The 22,132-nt window shown below is 42.5% G+C and overlaps 1 protein-coding gene across 1 annotated transcript in view; it reads left to right on the forward strand.

The window, feature by feature from the left end:
* LOC137345906 (butyrophilin subfamily 1 member A1-like) overlaps positions 1-22,132 on the forward strand; it is a 182,272-nt gene that overhangs the window by 133,549 nt on the left and 26,591 nt on the right. The window contains exons 4-6 of the mRNA XM_068009149.1: positions 118-402; positions 532-681; positions 18,522-18,548. Of these exons, the coding sequence (XP_067865250.1) occupies positions 118-402; positions 532-681; positions 18,522-18,548 (462 nt within the window). The remainder of the gene's footprint in view (positions 1-117; positions 403-531; positions 682-18,521; positions 18,549-22,132) is intronic.

Below are 22,132 nucleotides of genomic sequence, written 5' to 3' on the forward strand. Positions count from 1 at the left end.
GCATGGAATGTATTTATCCAGTAGATGTATTGGTAGACACACTGCATGGAATGTATTTATCCAGTAGATGTATTGGTAAAATAAAATAATATGCAGTTTATTTTTCTCTATTTGTAGTGTCTGGGAGTCAACCTGAGATCCATGTTGATGGATTCCATGAGAGAGTGGGGAGTCTTGTGTGTAAATCCCGTGGATGGTACCCAGTCCCTGAGGTTTCCTGGAGATATACAGGTGGAGAGAACATTTCTGCACCGTCTAAAACCCTGAAAACTACTGAGCCCAGCGGTGCTGTGAATATTGCAAGTCATATCAACATCATAAAGGGTCATCAGGAAAGCTACTCCTGTCTGATAAGAAACAGATTGCTGTCAGAGGAAAGAGAAGGGATTATTGAGATAGCAGGTCAGTGCAGAGCCCTCCTGAACAGAGGGTTTGACATGTGTCATGAACACATTCATCAGTCTGGTTGATTTATTGTTTGACTTGTGAATGGTATCTCAGTCCTACAACAATAAGTTTGTTTGTTTACAGATGAGTTTTTCCCTCAGGAGATGGGAGTTTCAGGATGGAGTGTGGCTTTCTGGTTTCTCACCATTCCTACTGCTATTCTGATAATTGCAGCTCTTCTCTACACATTGAAGCGATGCAATGGTGTTTTCTATACCTGGAAAGAATTGAAAGGTAACACGCTTACTTGGTCATCATTAGTTCCCAAAGTGAATTCTTACTGCAGTTTGTGCACAGTGTAAAAGACAGACCAGGTTCCCAAACAAGGCGATGTCAGTGAATCTCTAATTTATACCAAATAGAGTTAAGTACGAAGAACAGCCGGAGAAAAGGAAGGCTGCTATTGGATCTGCTGAAAGGACAGTGAAAAGGGGGATTGTAGTAATTTTGGAAGCAATGGGAAAAACTTTTTCAGTTATGTGAAAATTCCAAGAACTGTCTGTATTGGAAGACTGTATTGGACTATTGAGCAATGTTCAAGGATAGGTTACCAAAGATTCACTGAGTATGGCAGAAATATTAAATGGATACTTTGCATTGGTTTTCACTCTTAAAAATGATCAGCTGTTATTTTTAGGATAAAACTAGTAATTACAGATATTGATTTAGATAAGAACCTGCAACTAGACAGAATATCCACCCAAGGTTACTCAGAGGTGGGAGACGTGCTGTACATGTCCCTAGCCCATATTTTTAATAATTCATTATACTCTGGGATAGTTCCCATCGACTGGAAGGAGAATAATATAGTCTCCATCTTTTTTTTAAAAAATGACAAGAAGGATCTGGCTAACTTTAGGCCCATTCGTTTGATATAGGTAATTGGAAAGATGCTTGAGGGAGTCATTAACAATGCAGTATATGATTACTTGGATATTAAAGACATCCAACATGGCTTCAAAAAAAAGATCATGTTTAACAAAAGTAAAATACTGCGGATGCTGGAAATCTGAAACTAAAACAGAAAATGTTGGAAATACTCATCAGGTCAGACAGCATCAGTAGAGAGTAAAACCGAGTTAACATCTTGGATCCGTGTGGCCTTTCATCGGAACACCTCTGTCATGTGTTTGTCCATTCCACCAGCCTGTCTGTTTTCTTGACTATTACTGTCTTCCAAGTATTTTGTCATCTGCAGATTTCAAAATTGTGTGCCCTGTTACCCCCCCCCCTCCCACCCACCCACCCCCCCCAAGTTCTACTAATTAATGTTTATCAAAAACAGCAGCGGCCCTGTACTGAAACTTGGGGAACTCCACTGTCCAATCCCTCTATTCCGAGAAACAGCTATTCACAACTCTGTTTTCTATCCCTTTGTCAATTTTGTATCCATGCTGTTGCTGCCCCTGTTATCCCATGGACTCAATTTTGCTAACAAACCTAATATAAGGGGGAGGTGGTGGTGTAGTGGTAATGTCAATGGTCTAGTAATCCAGAGTCCAGGCTAATGCTGTGGGGACATGGGCTCAAATCCTACCATGGCAGATGGTGAAATTTAAATTCAATTAATAAATCTGGAATTCGAAAGATAGTCTAATGATGACCATGAAACTATTGTTAATTGTTGTAAAAAACTGTCTGGTTCACTAATTCCTAGAAAGAATCTGCACCCTTACTTCCAGACTCACAGCAATGTGGCTGACTCTTAAAATGCCCTCTCAAATGGCCTAGCAAGCCACTCAGTTCAAGGAATGAGCAATAAATGCTGCCTAGCCAGCAATACCCACATCCCACAAATGAATAAAGAAACAGCAAAGGATGACGAAAGGGATAGAATGTGAGATGAAGCAGATAAAGGGGCTTATGATAGATGTGAGATTGATGATACAAGTGAGAACCAGGCTGAATAAAGAAAGTTCAGAGGGGAAGTGAAAGGGAGAAGTAAGAGAGGCAATGAGAGAGTATGGGAAGAGACTGGCAGCTAACATAAAAGGAGTCCAAAATATATAAGCATATATGTAGTAGACTGATATTGTTATGAAGGTGATTCTGTTTTTGTTTTGTTTTGTTAAGAACATTTTTAAAAGACATTTATGGTCAAGCTGAATAAATGTTGGACCAGTTTTTTTTTAAAGAGAGCCATCAGGAGGATTTTAGGTAGCTGGATTAGCAACAATGTTTCTTGTTCAGGTTGGAGATGGAGCGGACACCCTGGTAACAGGCAGAAAAGTGGCAAGTGCTCCTTTGATTGGACAAGCCCAGTAGTAACAGAGAGCACCTGGAAGGGCAGAAAACTGACAAGCTTTCTGGTTGCGAGTCAATGCCTGTGTGTTTTACCTTCTCGAAGGAGATTTAAAGTCAAATCTACTGCTGAAGAAGGAGAGAATTCCAAGGAAGGAGAAAAGACTACAACCCAGCTCACTTGCCAGAAAAGGCCCTGTGAAGTCCACTGTGTTTATTCGTCTTGTTTCCTGTTTTTGAAGAAAGTCTGCTAAAAATAATTCTCAATGCCACCTGAAGAGAACTGTTCTGGAAGATTCTAGTCTGCGTGTGTTGAGAGGTTGGACTGTGTACCAGTTTGGTGCAGCATGTCTCATCTGCTATTTTCTTCTGAGCTGGGCAAGTGATCTGCCCAGGTGTTTTTGTTTGGTCTGTAACAGAGCTCTGATCAAAAAAATCCCTTTTTTTAATTTTTCCAGTTAACCGGTATGTGTGTGTGTGTGAGTGTGAAGGGATTAAGGTAAAAAGGGACTTAAAATTTGGTTATGATAGAAAGGGGACTTGTTAAAATTTAATGTTGGAACTTTAAAAATTCAATCTGTGTTTATGTTCTGCTTCATTACTAGTTAAGATTTGTTCTATAATAGTAGGAATAAGCAGACTGACCAGGGTACAGGAAGCCATTTAAATGTGGGGAGTTGAAAGGAATGTAGTGGTAGTCAGTATAGTCAGGGGAATAGACATTGTTCTCTGCAGCCGAGAGCGAGTCTCCAGAAGGCTGTGTTGCCTGCCCAGTGCCAGGGTTTGGGACATCGCTGTGGGCTGGAGAGGAACTTGCAGTAGGATCCAGTAGTCATGGTCCACGTAGATACCAACAACTTAGAGAGGATTAGGAAAGAGGTTATGCACAGGGAGTATGAGGAGCTAGGCACTAAATTAACAGAATCTCAAAGGTAATAATCTCTGGATTATTACCTGAGCCACCAGCAGATTGGCATAGGGCAAATAAGATTAGAGAGATGAATGTGTAGCTGAAAAACTGATGTGGAAAAAGTGGGTTCCAGTTTATGGGGCACTGGCACCAGTACCGGGGAAAGTGGGGGCTGTACCGTTGAGACGGACTTCACCTGTACTATGATGGGACCAGTGTCCTAGCACGTCATATAACTAGAGAAGTTGAAAGGGCTTTAAAGTAAATAGAGGGGGGAAGGGATCATGTAGGGGAAGTCTGAGTAAATTAAAGGGAAATGACAAGACAATAGGTCAAGGTAGAATAAAGGTAATAATCAGAGTATGACAGGAAGGGACAGTGATTGCAAACTTAAGAGTGTGCTCGCAGATAGGGCCAGAGTTTACAAAAACTAAAAAAAAAATGAATTAAGGGCTCTGTATCTGAATGCCTGCAGCATTCGCAATTAAACAGATAAATTGTCAGCTCAAATAGAAATTTATATGTATGACCTGATAGCCATTACAAAGACAGGGCTACAAGGAAACCAAAGCTGGGACCTGAATATCCAGGGGTGCACGACATTCAGGAAGGACAGTAACCTGGGAAAAGGTGGTGGGTAGCATTGTTATTTAAAGAGGGCAGCAGTACTGTGATGCGATGAACTTAGTTCTAAAGATCAAGACATCGAATCAGTTTGTGTGGAACTAAGAAACAGCAAGGGGCAGAAAACATTGGTGGGAGTTGTTTACCACTGCTGTTTGGTGGCCTATAATGTAAATCACAGTATAAATCAGGAAATTAAAGGTGCATGTAACAAGGTTAATACAGTAATCATAGGAGATTTCAGTCGACATATAGACTGGGTCAACCTAATTAGTACAAATATTGTGGAAGATGAATTCTTGGAATGTATGCAAGATGGTTGTCTCAAGCAGCTCATTGAGAAACCAACTTGGGATTGGGCTATTTTAGATCTAGTATTGTGCAATGAAAAAGGGCTAATTAATCTTGTAAAGGAGCCTTTAGGAATGAGTAACCATAATATGCCTGAATTTTTTACATTAAGTTCGAAAGTGATGTAGTTCAATCAGAAACTAGGGTCCTAAATCGAAGCAAAGGAAACTGTGAAAATATGAGGGGCAAATTGGCTATGGCAGATTGGGAAACTACGTTAAAAGGTATGACAGTAGACATGCAATGACTAACATTTAAAGAACTAATACATAGTTTACAACAAAAATACATTCCTTTAATACACAAAAACCCAGCATGAAAAGTGTTCCAACCATGGCTAACAAAAGAAATCAAGTATTGTATTAGACCAAAGGAACAAGTGATTAAAGTTGCCAAAAAAAGGGAAGCCTGAGGATTGGGAGCATTCTGGAAAAGAGGACCAAGAAAAAGACTTAGAAAGGGAAAATAGAATGAGAGTAAGCTAGCAAGGCACATATAAACGGACTATAAAAGCTTCGATAGGTATGTAAAAAGGAAAAGATTAGCAAAGACAAATGTGTACAAACACAAATGTGTCTATTACAAGCGGAGTCAGGAAAATTTATCGCTGGGAATAAGTTCTCTTCACTGGGCAGAGAAACTAAACAAATACTTCATGTCTGTCTTCATGGAGGAAAATACTAAAAACCTCCCAGAAATAATAATAGAATTAATGGACCAGTGTAAACAAGGAACTCCAAGAGATTAATATTAGTATAAAAAGAACTAGAGAAATTAATGGGGCTTAAAGTAGATAAATCCGCTGGACCTGATGACCTATATCTAAGTGTTGAAAGAGATGGCTGTAGAGATACTAATGTATTGGTGGTCATCTTTCAAAATGCCATAGACTTTGAAATGGTTCCTGCAGATTGGAAGGTGGCAATTGTAACCCAATTATTTAAGAAAGGAGGGAAAGAAAAAACAGGGAACTACAGACCTGTTAGCCTAACAGTCGTAAGGAAAATGTTAGAATCTATAATAAAGGATGTGATAACAGGACGCTTAGAAAATAATGGTAGGTTTGGGCAGAGTCAACATGGATTTATGAAAGGGAAATCATGTTTAACAATCTGTTGGAGTTTTTTGAGGATGTAACTAGCAGAGTAAAGGGGCAACCAGTTGATGTGGTATATTTAGATATTCAGAAAACTTTTGGTAAGGTCCCACACAAGAGGTTAGTAAACAAAATCAGAATACATGGGATCGGGGGGAATATACTGGCGTGGATTGAGAACTGGGTTAACAGACAGAAAGCAGAGTAGAAATAAATGGGTCATTTTCAGGTTGACAGGCTGTGACTAGTGGGGTTCCGCAAGAATCAATGCCCCAGCTATTCACAATCCACATCAATGATTTGGATGTGGGGATAAATGGAATGTTTCCAAGTTTGCAGATGACCCAAAACTAGGTGGAAGTGTGAGTTGTGAGGAGGATGCAAAGACACTTCAAGTGGATTCAGAGAGGCTAAGCGAGTGGACAAAAAATTGGCAGATGGAATACAATGTGGAGAAATATGAGATTATCTACTTTCGCAAGAAAAACAGAAATACAGAGTATTTCTTAAATGGTAAGAGGATGGGAAATGTTGAACTTCAAAGGGAGTTGGGTGTCCTTGCTGTTGAGTCACTGAAAGTCAACGTGGATACAGCAAGCAATTAAGAAGGCAAATGTATGTTGGCCTTCATTATAAGAGGATTTGAGTATAGGAGTAAACATGTCTTACTGCAATTAGAGCTTTCCGTCCATCAAGAGGCACAGTGGAAATGATCTTCACAGCAAGACAACTCCAAGATAATTGTAGGGAGCAGCAGCAACCTTTATACATGGCCTTCTTTGACCACACAAAGGCCTTTGACTCTATCAACTGGCAGGGATTATGGAACATCCTCCTCAAATTTGGCTATTCAGAGACATTCATCACCATCTGCTGCACGACGACATGCAAGCTGTAATCCTTGCCAACGGATCTGCCACTGACCCAATCTGAGTGCAGACTGGTCAAGCAAGGTTGTGTCATTGCAGAAATGCTCTTTTCCATCTTCCTCGCCGCAACACTCCACCTCATCTCCATGAATCTCATTGCGGGAGTAGATCTACTCGACAGGATGAACTAGAAACTATTTAACCTATGTCACCTCCAGTCCAGAACCAAGGTCACCCCAACCTCTGTATCGAGCTGCAGTACACTGATGACGCTTGTGTATGCGCAATTTCAGCGGCTGAGCTTCAAACCCTCGTCGATGCATTCACGAAGACGTATGAAAGAATGGGCCTTAAGCTAAATATCCGGAAGACAAAGGTCTTCTACCAGCCTGTTCCCGCAGCGCAACACTGCCCACCAACTATCAAGATCCATGGCAAACCACTAGATAATTTGGATCACTTCTTATACTCTCAGCAAAGTCAGACATCGATGATGAACTCAGCATCGCCTCCAGTGTGCTAGCGCAGCCTTTGGTCATCTGAGGAAAAGAGTGTTTGACGACAAAGACCTCAAATCTTGCACCAGGCTCATGGTCTATAGGGCCACAGTGTTACCTGCCCTCCTGTATGCGTGGAAACATGGACACTGTAAAGCAGACATCTCAAAGCCCTGGAGAGATATCACCAGTGGCCCCTCCACACAATCCTGAAAATATATTAATAAAAACAAAAAGTGCTGGAAATACTCAGTAGGTCAGGCAGCATCTGTGGAGAGAGAAACAGTTAAAGTTTCAAGTCTGTGACCTTTCATCAGAACTGGCCATCTGCAAATTCAGTTGCCGGACAGGGACTCCATTATCAGTGTCCTCTCTCTGGCCAACACCCCCAGTATCGAGACACTGGTCATGGCTGGTCAGTTACGTTGGGCTGGCCACATCGTCCGCGTGCTTGACACAAGATTCCTAAAATAAGCTTTCTACGCTGCGCTCCGTCATGGCAAAAGGTTACCAGGAGGGCAGAGGAAGTGCTGCAAGATTGTCCTTAAAGTCTCCCTGAAAAAATGTGATCTCTCCAATGATTCGTGAGAATCTCTTGCCCGAGACTGCCCAAAATGGAGAAAAAGCATCCGCGAAGGTGCCAGCCAGTTTGAACAATGTTGACATGCCCAGGCAGCGTCCAAGCGCAAAGAGTGGAAAGACAGTTCAGAAATTTAGCTCCCATCTACTCGCCTCATCAAACACCACCTGCCCCACCTGTGGACGTGTTTGTGGATCCAGAATTGGACTATTCAGTCCCCTCATGACCCACAACCCTGGAGTGGAAGAAAGTCATCCTCGTTCCTGAGGGGCTGCCTAAGAAGAAGAAGAGGAGCTTTGAGACCACACCTGGAGTATAGCGTGCAATTTTGCTCTCCTTACCTAAGGAAAGAAATACTTGCCATAGAGGGAATGCAACGAAGGTTCACCAAACTAATTCCTGGGATGGAGGGATTGTCCTGTTAGGAAAGATTAAATAGACTTGGCCTTTATTCTCTGGAGTTTAGAAGAATGAGAGATGATCTCATTCAAACATACAAAATTCTTACAGGGCTCGACCAGATAGATGCAGGAAGGATGTTGCCCCTGGCTCGGGAGTCTAGAACTAGGCACCATTTCAGGATAAGGGGTAGGCCATTTAGGACTGAGATGAGGAGGAATTTCTTCACTCAGAGGGTGATAAATCTTTAGAATTCTCTGCTCCAGAGGGCCGTGGAGGCTCAGCTGTTGAGTATATTCAAGACTGAGATCAATAGATTTCTACATATTAAAAACATCAAGCGTTACATGGATAGTGCAGGAAAATGGTGTTGAAGTAAAAGATCAGCCACGATCTCATTGAATGGCGGAGCGGACTTGAAGGGCTGAATAGCCTACTCTTACTCTTAATTCTTATATTCTTTTATGTGTGTGACTTGGAGGGAAACTTGCAGGTGGTGGTGTTCCTATGTATCTGTTGTCCTTGTTCTTGTAGGTGGTATTGGTCGCGCGTTTGGAAGGTGCAGTCGAAGGAGGCTTAGTGAGTTGCTGCAGTGCATCTTGTAGATGGTACAGACTGTTGCTGCCATATGCCAGCGGTGGAGGGAATGAATATTTAAGGTGGTAATTGGGGCGCTGATGAAGCGGGTTGCTTTCTCTTGGATATGGCAAGCTTCTTGAGTGTTACTGGAGCTGTACTTATCTGGACAAATGAAGAATATTCCATCCCACTTTTGACTTGTAAATGGTTGAAAGGCTTTAGGGAATCGGGAGGTGAATCGCTTGTCAGAGAATAAATTACCTCTGACCTGTTCTTCTAGCCATACTATTTATGTGGCTTGTCGAGTTGAGTTTCTGGTAACCCCCAGGATGTTGATGGTGGTAATGTCATTGAATATCAAGGGGTGATGGTTAGATTCTCTCTTGTTGAAGATTGTCATTATCTGGCATTTGGTGTGGCAAGGATGTTACTTGCCAAAAGTAGATCTTGTCCAGGTTTTGCTGCATACGAGCATGGACTGCTTCATTAGCTAACGCATTATGAAAGGTACTGAACACTGAGCAATTATCAGCAAACATTCCCATTCTGACCTTAGTGTGGAGGGAAGACAGTGGTGTAATGATAATGTCACTGAGCAATCTAGAGGGCATGGCTAATTCCCTGGGGACATGGGTTCAAATCCCATTATGGCAGCTGGTGAAATTTAAATTCAGTTAATTAATATGAAATTAATGAATTGAAAGGAAGTCTCAGTAATGGTGCCATGAAACTATCATTGATTTTTGTAAAAATGCAAAATGTCCTTTAAGGAAGCAAATCTGCTGCCCTCACATGGTCTGGCCTGCATATGACTCCAGACCCACATCAATGTGATTGACTCTTAACTGACCTCTGAAAGGGCCTAGCAAGCCACTCAGTTGTCAAAGCTGTCATGCTGATGAGAGGTGCAGCGATTGAAACTACAAGACCTCGCCCTGAAGATTTATAAAAATGGATCTGTCTTCTAAACATAGTAAATAAGGATAAATGGATCCTTTTCTGATTGGCAGGAAGTGATGAGTGGAGTCCCGCAGGGGTCTGTGCTGTGGCCTCAACTTTGCAATTCATATCAATGACTTAGATGAGGGGAGCCATGGCAAGGTAGCTAGATTTGCAGATGACACAAAGATAGGGAGGAAAGTATGTTGTGAAAAGGACATAAGGAAGTTGCAGACCAATATAGATAGGGTGAGTGAGTGGGCAACAGTCCTTCAGATGGAGTATAATGTGGGAAAATGTGAATGGTAAAAAAGCAGAGTATTTCTTAAACGGAGAACAACTGCAGAATTCCGAGGTGCAGAGGGATCTAGGTGTTCTTGTGCATGAGCCGCAAAAGGTTAGTATGCAGGTCCTCTGAAGAAGGAATTTTCCTCCACACAAGATCAGGGGGCAGGTTGTTCAACCTTGCCCGTCTAAGAGCGAAGTCCAAAGTACGGAAAGTCCTCATCAGGGAACTCCTCTTTGCTGACGATGCTGCTTTAACATCTCACACTGAAGAGTGCCTGCAGAGTCTCATCGACAGGTTTGCGGCTGCCTGCAATGAATTTGGCCTAACCATCAGCCTCAAGAAAACGAACATCATGGGACAGGACGTCACAAATGCTCCATCCATCAATATTGGCGACCACACTCTGGAAGTGGTTCAAGAGTTCACCTACCTAGGCTCAACTATCACCAGTAACCTGTCTCTAGATGCAGAAATCAACAAGCGCATGGGAAAGGCTTCCACTGCTATGTCCAGACTGGCCAAGAGAGTGTGAGAAAATGGCGCACTGACACGGAACACAAAAGTCCGAGTGTATGAAGCCTGTGTCCTCAGTACCTTGCTCTATGGCAGCGAGGCCTGGACAACGTATGTCAGCCAAGAGCGACGTCTCAACTCATTCCATCTTCGCTGCCTCCGGAGAATACTTGGCATCAGGTGGCAGGACCGCATCTCCAACACAGAAGTCCTCAAGGCGGCCAACATCCCCAGCTTATACACACTACTGAGTCAGCGGCGCTTGAGATGGCTTGGCCATGTGAGCCGCATGGAAGATGGCAGGATCCCCAAAGACACATTGTACAGCAAGCTCGCCACTGGTATCAGACCCACCGGCCGTCCATGTCTCCGCTTTAAAGACGTCTGCAAACGCGACATGAAATCCTGTGACATTGATCACAAGTCGTGGGAGTCAGTTGCCAGCGATTGCCAGAGCTGGCGGGCAGCCATAAAGACGGGGCTGAAGTGTGGCGAGTCGAAGAGACTTAGTAGTTGGCAGGAAAAAAGACAGAGGCGAAAGGGGAGAGCCAACTGTGTAACAGCCCCGACAAACAAATTTCTCTGCAGCACCTGTGGAAGAGCCTGTCACTCTAGAATTGGCCTTTATAGCCACTCCAGGCGCTGCTTCACAAACCACTGACCACCTCCAGGCGCTTATCCATTGTCTCTCGAGATAAGGAGGCCAAAGAAAAACAGCAAGTAATAAAGAAGGCTAATAGAATGTAACTATTTATGATGGGAGGAATTGAAAATAAAAGTAAGGATGTTATGCTTCAGTTATACAGGGCATTGCTGAGACCACATCTCGAATACTGTGTGCAGTCTTGGTCTCCTTACTTAAAGAAGGATGTGAATGTATTGGAGGTGGTTTAGTAGAGGTTTACTAGATTCATACATGGAATGAGCGGGTTGTCTTCTGCGGAAAGGTTGGATCAACTGGGCTTGTTGTCACTGGAGATTATAAGAGTGAGGGGAGATTGATTGAAGTATCTAAGATCCTTAACAGTCCTGACAGGGTGAATGTGGAGGAGATGTTTCCTCTTGTGGGTGAGTCCAAAACTCGTGGGCACTGTGTGAAAACTATGGATCGCCATTTTAGGACAAAGATGAGGAGAAATTGTTTCTCTCTGAGGGTTGTGCAACTTTGGAATTCTTTGCGGGGTCATTGAAGTTTTTAAGGCGGAGGTAGATAGATTCTTGTTAGGCAAGGGAATCAGAGATTATCAGGGGTAGATGGGAGTGTGAAATTCGAAACAGATCAGCCAAGATCTTATTAAATGGCGGAGCAGGCTGGAAGGGCTGAATGGCCTACTTCTCCTAATTCGTATGGTCATATGTACAATGTGCTCCAGAATGGCTGCCGAAGGATGAAAGACATAGCTTTGTCTACCGGCTGGTAGAATCAAAAGAAAACCTTCATAGCTAAGAGGTGTCTGTTGTCCCCAACCTGAAATATTCCTGAAGTGAATGGGTTCCACTGAAACAAAGAAGATATGAAGTGAAACCATCATAACTGGATTATTCTCATTCTGGGCCATCGTGTGATCACCATGGGGGAGAGACCAGAGTTTCTTCTACCAGAAGATGATGTGACAAACCTTTAACCTTAAAAAAGGCAGCCCTTGAAGAGAGAAAGGGACTCCCAGAAAGAAGCATCTCAAAACAGCTTGACCAGCTAAGGGCTGGGAGAAAATCCAGCAGCCATGAGGGAGGCACCCTGCTGAAAATTCTAAATTTCTAACTTATGTAACAGTGAAATTGGAAGTGATCCTCTGTCTTCAAACTGAACTTTCAACAAGGAGAGAAATCTGCAAACACCTGAGGCCTGCAACCAACGAGAATGTGATTTCCAAGAGAGTTCAGCAGGTTTGCTATAAACCCTGAAACCCTACCTCGCCTGAAATCCACTATCCCTTTTTCCTTACTATCTGACGTGGGTGTGTGCGTGCGCGTACGTACCCGACTGCATGCACTGCGACAATTCCAGGCTAAGGCATATCGCTCCATCAATAACTAATCTTCTATTGTAAACTGACAGGAACACCTCTCGCTGTCTACTTCACAAATAGAACAGACTGGGGTCAAACCCTGATAACAAAAAAAATCTTGTTGTGGTCAGGTGGGGGTTGAACACTGGGAACCACTCATCAAAGCAAGAATCAGAATTATAGTCATAGTCATAGAGAGATACAGCACTGAAACAGGCCCTTCAGCCTACCGAGTCTGTGCCGACCATCAACCACCCACTTATACTAATCCTACATTCGTCCCATGGCATCACTCAGCACTGGAAAAGATCATCCGGTGTGAGAAAAGCTGTTATTTCTTCAGCTCGGGGTGTTAAACGAATTTCTCAGTATCCCTTTAACAATCTGTTTTTATAAGAGACATGGCACTGCCCACTCTGTCAATACAGTCTCCCAAGTGAGAGATTGGGTAGGAGTCTGCCTATGTTACTGGATTAACCTTTCGATCTATGCAAATTCTAGAACCTTCCACCTAGATGAACCATCAGGTTTAGACACTAAAACTATTGGTGAATGGCAGCTGCTTTGACTAGGTTCTATTAGCTGGTTTTCCAGCATGTGTTGGATTTCTGCTTTTACCTGGGCCTGCTTCTCTGTACTTGAGCAGTAGGAGGCTGTTTTATGGGAAAGGATTCCCCTACATCCAAATCATGTGTGGCTAAAGAACATCCTGGCTCATCCCTACAGACTCTTTTAAATGCTGTGAGTAGCCTTGTTAGGTGGTCTTCTTGTTCTGTATCGAAATATGATATGAAATAAGAGGTCCTCTAAAATGGGTGTCCAGTCTCTCTAGCAATTCAGTGTTAGCTAACCGGATAGTGGGAGGTTCAATTTGAGAATTGTCTAAGCCTCTTTCTGCCTCATCCTCATGATCCCTTTCATTCTTCACTGTCCCTGCCACCTGACATACCTGTGATTGCTTGTCCTCCTACGATAATATTGTTTTAATATATTGATTTGACACAGTTGATTCTTTTTCCCGCGATCTGGGGTGTCAATCAAATAATTTACCTTACCAGTTCTCTTGGCCACTTTATATGGACCACTGAACCGTGCTTTCAACGCTTCACCCTGTAAAGGCAGTAATACTAACACCTCATCCCCTGGTTGAAATGTTTGGGTCTTAGCGTGCCTGTCTGCCCATTTCTCCATAGTTATTTTAGACGCTTTAAGGTGTTCCTGAGCCACTTTGCAAGCTCTCATGAGCCGTTCCCGGAATGCTGATACATAATCTAGCGCAGAAGATTTGTCCCTCTGATCCGAAAACCTTCCTTTAATTAGTTTTAGAGGACCTCTTATTTCGTGTCCATAACTAATTCAAAAGTACTAAAACCAGTAGAGTCATTTGGTGAATCTCTAGTGGCAAACAAAAGAAAATCGAGGCCTTTATCTCAGTCATGGGGATTTTCATGACAGTATGTCCTGATCATTGTTTTGAGGGTGTGATAGAACCTTTCTGAAGCTCCCTTTGCCTGTGGATGCTATACTGAAGACTTTAACTGTATTATACCCAAATTAACCATAACATCTTGAAATATTTTATGCATAAAATTGGAACCTTGATCCAACTGAATTTCAATGGTAATCCATATCTAGTTTGGGTGGTTTTTGTATCCCTATGTATAACTATAGGTTTGCCTGCCTCACTTGAGGGATAAGGAGTTACTTTTTCTTTCGACAAGAATTCCTCTCGGGTATCTTATCTAGGTTAACTTCTCTACTACCTTAGCAGAAATTGTTCTCAAGGTAATGGCCTCTGGGAACCGAGTAGCCATATCCATGATAGTGAGTATATATTGGTGTCCAGCTTTTGTTTTTGGTAAAGGGTCTACACAGTCCACCAACACCCTACTAAATGTTTCCCCAAAAACTGGTATGAGAATTAGAGGTGCCGGTTTTATGGCAGGTTGTGGTTTTCCCACAATCTGGCATGTATGGCATGTATTACAAAACTGCACCACATCCTTGGAAAGACCTGGCCAGTAAAAATGTTGATTTGTACATGATTTGGTCTTCCAGATCCCCATATGTCCCAATATAGGAATTTCATGAGCTAACCTTAATAGTTCCTGACAATACTTAGTGGTACTGCCTATCTTTTGAACAACTGTCCACTCTTCAGCCACAGGTCTGCGAGACGGTCTCCACTTCCTCATCAGAACCCCATGTTTAATATGGAACTCCTTTTGCCTCAGCTTCTGTTGGAGCTGATTATGCCACTTTATTTAATTCTGGATCAGCTTGCTGAACTGTGATCAGAGAAGACTTATTAAACATTTCCTTTAGATTATTCAAATCTCCAAAGAAAATTTCAGATATTCGGCTATCTATCTGTGGTGACAATTTTACCTCTCGCAATGGAACTTGTTTAGTCATTGCTCGGGTTACTACACATGAAGGAAAAATTCCTGGAACCTTTTCCTGCAACTGTTCTGTCTCGATAACCTCCCTTGGTTTCTCTGTGACTACGGGAGAAGCTACTACTTTTGCTCCAGCCAAATCGTTCCCCAGGAGTCGGTCAACTTCGTCTACCAGCAAACTATGGACAATCGTATAGTTACCGTTCCAGTCATTAGGCCACATTTTAGATGCATCTGATACAAAGGTATGGGTATATACTTCCCGCCAATACCATTCACTAAAACTTTAGCATTCAGTGTGCTGTCTGGTGGAAATGTTATGCCTTTCCCCAGCAAAAGAGTTTGGGTGGCTTTTGTATCCCTATGTATAACTATAGGTTTGCCTGCCTCACTTGAGGGGTAAGGAGTTACTTTTCCTTTTGACAAGAATTCCTCTCGGGTATCTTATTTGGAACCCCAACACACACGCTGTTTTTTGTATTTGGCCTTACACTGCAGTCAGAGCTACAGCCTGATCTGCTATACTCTCAACCGGAGCTGCTTTTTCTGCATTGGCTTTATATACCCCAATAAGTCCCATGGGGTAACCTCGCAACTTCCAGCATTCTGCACGAAGATGTCCCACCTTGTGACAATGGTAACGCTTAGGCTTGCGGACCTCACGTCTACCCTCAGCATCTTGCTTTTTGGCCTGAGCAGTGATCCTGGGGTGTTCTCAGCGGTCCCTTCTTGTCCCCGGCTACTTGCTTTCCTTTCACTGTCCCACCTTCAGTCCTTCTCGGGTTTGTGGTGGTGATGGACAAAGGGTTTGGGCTGATGCCCAAACTCATAATCATCAGCCATTTCTGCTGCTTTTCTGGCCATTGAAACCTTCTGGTTCTCTACGTGGGTTCCGACTACTGGGGGGGGGTGAATTTTTAAATTCTTCCAGGAGAATTAGTTCTCTAAGGTTCTCATGCACGGCTTCCATCTTTGATGCCCGTATCCAACATTCAATTTGCTTTACCATCTCAAATTCCATCTTCTTCAATTTGAATTCTTTCTCGTGCTCTTCCCCATTCCTTTTTCTCAAACTCAAATTTTTTCGTTGTCACTTCTTTGTCAAACTCAAACTGAAGTTTTTTCCGTTTGTCTTCCTGCTCAAGCTTTAAGCTTTTCCATTTCTGTTGTTTTTCTTTTTCCTGTTGAAGTTTAAGTTTCTCAGTTTCTGACTGAATTTTAGCTGATTCAACTGCACTACCCTCTGATTTGCTTTCTTCTTCCTCCAATTCCAAATGTTGGGCTATTACTACAATTATACCTGCTTTTTTAGCTCCTCATTTTGATTCTAACCCCAATTGTGCTGCCAATGCTATTAGCTTAACCTTAGTTAAGTTCCACAAGTCACTCGGGGATACATCCTCCTTCCCCACAAAAGTCTCAGTAACTACGAAAGACTTTCCAGTGGTGTAGACTTTACTCCATTACACAAGAAATCTGGTTCTTTTATTTTCCTTTTTCAATTATTATTACCCCACTTACAATTGAACGTCATTGGATTAATCCCAACAAGAGCCCCCAGTTAATATGTTACAACCAAGGCGGGAGGAGTGCACTGTTAATTCAGTACCACTTCTCCACAGGTCACAACGTATAATTGACTATTTCGGTGAGTGGAAAAATTTAATCAGATACTCTATTTTACTTCCAGAATAAAACATACCAACCAGGTTTCTTTAATAGACAACAAAATTATCAGTTTATTAGCAACCAAGTTTTAACCAATAATAAAGTAAAACATACACACAAATGGAAATATTAAAGCCCCGTATTTATCCCAGCCCTCACACACACACAACCGGTTAATCGGGAAAAGAAGGGATTTTTCTTTACAGCTGTTACAAAGAAATAGAATTTTAAAAAAACACTTGGGCTGAAAAGAAGGGATAGAAAGATGCCCTTTGTGTTGGTTAGACATCCCAAATGCAAATAGGCAGATGTCACTAAGATTTTCCCACCCTTCCAGGTGATGTTGAAGATCAGTTCGGGTTGATGTTCCAAGAGATGCAGCTTTAGAAGCTCCAAATTAGGTCATACAGCAGGAAGGTAGTAGTAAAGGTTTCAGTTTCTACATTTGACATGCAAGTTCTTTAAACATGCAGGCTTTTTTCAAAAATGCAGGATTTCTTTTCAAAGAGAAAGATGGGCTTGTAATCTCCTGGCATGGAAAGAAGCAAACTTGTTTTTTTAACAGTTCAAATTGAAACAAAAACTTTTCCAGAAGTCAAGTCCTATGATGTCTATAAATCTTGGCCTGTCACTCCTTTGTAAACATCTCTCCAATTCAAAATTACCCCTGCTGAGTTTTTATTTAAAATCAGGTGCCTTCCAGTAAGAATTGTTTACTCACCAAAACCAGGAGCCTTTTGGTCGCTTCTTTAAAAAAAACCCACAAAGTTCAGCAATCTCTTTAAAATTCCAGATGAATCAGTGTCCAGAATTCAAATGTAAGTTCTTAAAACATATTTTACAAAATAAAAAGAAGTAATTTCTTAACAATATGTACCTTAACCTACAGGGCTACAAACCAAGCGCTGGAAAATGGGATTAGGCTGGATCACTGTTTTACAGCAGGCACAGGCACGATGGGCCAAATGGTCTCCTGTGTATTTATTTATTTATTTAGAGATACAGCACTGAAAGAGGCCCTTCGGCCACCGAGTCTGTGCCGACCATCAACCACCCATTTATACTAATCCTACACTAATCCCATATTCCCTACCACATCCCCACCTTCCCTCCGTTCCCCTACCACCTACCTATACTAGGGGCAATTTATAATGGCCAATTTACCGATCAACCTGCAAGTCTTTGGCTGTGGGAGGAAACCAGAGCATCCAGCGAAAACCCACGCGGTCACAGGGAGAACTTGCAAACTCCACACAGGTAGTACCCAGAATCGAACCCGGGTCGCTGGAGCTGTGAGGCTGCGGTGCTAACCACTGCGCCACTGTGCCGCCCTAGATTTTCTCCATTTCTAACATAGTAAAACATCCCAAGGCGCTTCACAGAAGCGTTACCGGACAAAATTTGGCACCGAGACACAGAAGGAGATATTAGGACAGATGATCAAATGTTTGATCAAAGAAGTTTTCAGAAGTGTCTTTTAAAAAGGAGAGAAAGGTAGTGAGGTGTAGAGGTTTAGGTAGGGTATTCCAGAGCTTTGGGCTTAGGCAGCTGAATGCACTGCCGCCAAAACTGGAGCGATAAACTGGGGATGTGCAGGAGACCAGAATTGGAGAAGCGCAGTGGTCTTGGAGGATTGGAGGGCTGAAGATGGTTACAGAGATGGGGAGGAGCGAGGCCATGGCAGGGTTTGAATACAAAGATGGGAATTTTAAGGTATTATAGGGCCAGGAGCCAATGTAGGTCAGTGACCATAGCTGTGATTGGTGAATAACACTTGGTGTGAGTTAGGACACAAGACGGCAGATATTTGAATGAATCCAAGTTTACGGAGGGTGTAAGATGAGAGGCTGGCCAGGACAGCATTGAAATAGTCAAGTTTAAAGGTAACAAAGGCAGGGAATAGTGTTTTAGCAGCATTAGAGCAAGGGCGGAGATGGGTGATGTGATCAGTCGCTATATAAACACAAGACTTCCTTTGTCCCATCCATACCCTATCTGCTGTTGGAAATTGATTGCTCTCTTTAATGAAAGTTATTCCAATCCCATGAAAATCATTGAGACCAGTCAGTATAACTGGAGGCTGTTTCTAATGAATATCTATTCTCTTCCAGATCTTCAGGGACAACTAATAGACTCAGGTAAGAAGACTTGGTGTGAAAATCTCAGCTGTGGTTTCATGATCCCTCCATGCAGTGAAAGGAATAATGTGCAATATCAATGTAGCTGGAGTGTATTTTTTGGATAGTGATAAATTCTGATGATATTTATCTGCTCTGTGTGATGTCTCCTGTGAACAGCAGCTATGCTGCAAGTTTTCCTGGAGAATTTTATACAGGGTTACACACCACGAGCTGCTCTGTGTGATGTCTCCTGATCCACAATTACTGTCCTGGCTTCGTTCCCACAGAATGGTCTTACTGACGGAGATAAGCATCTTCTCACAGTGAGTGGATCCGGATCTTTTAAGGTTCCTGTCTAGAAGCTGTGATAGATTCTGTGTGATGTGCAGATCTCAGTGAGTTCTGTCAGTGGTGCCCGGATGACTCTGCTAGGTTTCTTTAAACCTTGATATCCAGTGATTCAACGTCTATCTGTCTTGGTGGCAATGATTAAACTTTATTCAGCACAAGTAAGACTTGATACACAAAGTATTATCTAAGCAGTAATTTTCAAAGTATAGTTTAGAGTTACTACTTCATTTATGCCTTGGGTAAAAGTGCAACTACAAATCCCTGCACCCTCAGGCCCGATCCCCTAGCTGATCCTCTGAACGTCTCTTGGCAGCATCTCTGGTCAGAAATCCTGGTTTGTTTTCTGAGTGTCTCTTGAATTCTCTCAGAAGTCCACTACACCTCCTGTCTGTCTGAACCCTGCTTCCGGAAGGGAGTAAAGGTGAGAAGAAATACCAGATACTTCCCTTTGTTAGTTGAGGCTTACAGTATAGAAGTGGGGAGGTTATGCTATGATTGTATAGGGTACTGTTGGATCGCGGCTGAACTGCATACAGTACTGACCACTGCATTGAGGGAGGGATGTGATTGCACCAGGGAGGGTGCAGAGATTTGCAAGGATGTTGCCAGGACTGGGGAATTTTAGCTGTGGTGGTGCAGTAGGTTTAGAATTTTATCTCTGGGGTTTGGTGGAAGGAATTGGATGGGCTGGGGTTGTTTTCTTTGTAGTGGGGAAGGCTGAGTGGAGATTAGTTGAGGTGTGTAAGATTATGAGGGGCCTAAATAGAATGGATAGGAGGGACCTGTTTCCCTTTGTGAGGGGGCAGCCTGACTGGGGAGGGTATGGATTTGGGTTAATTGATTGAAGGATTAAAGTAGAGTTGAGGAGAAATTTTTTTTCACCCAGAGGGTGGTGGGGTCTGGAATTCACTGCCTGAAAGGAAGCACAAACCCTCACTGCATTTAAAAAGTATTTGAATATGTACTGGAAGAACTGCAACCAACAGCTGGGAAGTGGGATTAGGCTGGATAGCTCTTTTTCTAACTGCACAGGAATGATGGGCTGAATGGCCTTCTGTGCCATTAATTTTCTGATATCCCCCCCCCCCCAAATGAGGGCAAAATGCATGGAAAACAAGCGTATCCAAGGATGTTGAACCAGGTTATACAATATCTCCCAATGTTTTTAATCCCTCTTTCAGCATCCCTGTTGTCTTGCTGCATACAGACTAAGTACTTTTGTGAAGTGGCAATACGTCAAATCTTTCACGTGCATGCCAACAACTTAGTTCCCAAACAACAGTTTGTCTGTTTGACCTGGATTCACAATTTCCCAGCGGCAATTCCACAATCGGCACAGCGACTTTTTAACTAACTTCTCCTGCTCTCTTTTGGCTGTCTCATTGTGTACAGTGAGTGGGTTCAGGGTTACACCATCACTGTCTCCCAAAATTACTTCTGGATGACTATCCAGCAGTAAGGTGTTGCCCACAATCCACAGGCAAAATAGGTGATGCATTCTTTCAGCTGTGAGTCCATCAAGCATAGTATATGATTACCAGTTTTGTCGCCATACTCCCTGCTATGTCGCTGTTTTTAACAGATTGAACCACTTATCCACCTTCTCCCCCACACTTTGTTGACTGGTCAGATCAAATATACAGCTGGACTGGCTCTATCCACAATTGGAAATGGTCCTCTCCAACTGGATTGGAACATAAGAAATAGGAACAGGAACAGACAATATGGCCCTCGAGCCTGCTTAGCCATTCAATACAATCATGGCTGAGCTTCAGCCTCACCTCCCACTTTCCCACCTGCTCCCCATATTTCATTCCCTGAGAGACCAAAATCTATCTCAGCCTTGATTATACTCAATGATGGAGCATCCACAACCCTCTGGTTCAGAGAATTCCAAAAATTCACAATACTTTGACTGAAGAAAATTCTCCTCATCTCAGCCCTATCCTGAGACTGTGTCCTCATGTTCCAGATTCCCCAGCCAGGGGAAACAACCTCTCAGTGTCTATCCTCTCAAGTACCTTTAAAAGCTTATATGTTGAAATGAGATCGCTTCTCATTCTTCTAAACTCCAGAGAGTATGAGCCTAATTTATACAACCTCTCAACATATGACAACCCTCTCATCCCAGGAACCTATCTAAGGAACCTTCACTGTACGACCTCCAAGGCAAGTATATCCTTCCTTAGAAATGGAGACCAAAATTGCACACACTACTTCAGATGTGGTCTCACCAAAGCCCTATATAATTGTAGAAAGACTTCCTTACTCTTGTATTTCAATACCCTTGCAATGAAGGCCAACATGCCAACTGTCTTGCTAATTGCTTGCTGAATCTGCTTGCCAACGTTTTATGTTCCTTGGTATGAGTACACCCAAGTCTATCTGAACACCAACATTTAAAAGTTTCACACTTTTTCAAAAAGATTCTGCTTTTCTACTCTTATTACCAAAGTGAATAACCTCACAATATATTCCATCTTTTGTCACCTTGTTGCGCACTCTTTAACTTGTCTACATCTCTTTATATCCTCAGAGCTTACTTTCCCATCTCGCTTTGTTTCATCAGCAAACTTAGATACATTACTCTCGGTCTCTTCATCTAAGTCATTGATATAGATTACATTTAGCTATGGCTCCAACACTGATCCTTGCAGGACTCCACTAGTTACATCTGCTGACCTGAAAATGCCCCATTTATTCCTACTCTCTGCTTGCTGTTCATTAAGCAATCCTCTATCCATGCTAATATATTAGCCCCAACTCCATAGGCCCTTATAACCTTTTATGTTGCACCTTTTCAGATGCCTTTTGGCAATCCAAGTATGCTGCATTTACTTGCTCCCTTAAATCTACACTACAAGTTACACCCTCAAAAACCTCTAATAAATTTGTCAAACATGATTTCCCTTTCATAAAACCATGTTGACTCTGATCATGATTTTTGAAGGGCATTAGTAAGACTTCCTTAATAATAGATTGCAGCATTTTCTTGATAACTGATGTCAGGCTAACTGGCCTGCAGTTCTCTGTTTTCTCTCTCCCTCCTTTCTTTAATAGCGGTGTAACATTTGCTAACTTCCAATCTGCTGGATCCATTCTAGAATCTGGGAAATTTTGTAAAATAATAACCTGTGCATCCACTACAGCTGCAGCGACCTCTTCTAGAACCCTAGGATGTAGGCCATCAGGTCCTGGGGATTTGTCGGCTTTTAGTCCATAAAGTTTCTTAAATACTTTTTCTCTACTGA

Source organism: Heterodontus francisci, chromosome 29 (assembly GCF_036365525.1).
Source record: "Heterodontus francisci isolate sHetFra1 chromosome 29, sHetFra1.hap1, whole genome shotgun sequence".
In the NCBI taxonomy this organism is placed as follows: domain Eukaryota; kingdom Metazoa; phylum Chordata; class Chondrichthyes; order Heterodontiformes; family Heterodontidae; genus Heterodontus; species Heterodontus francisci.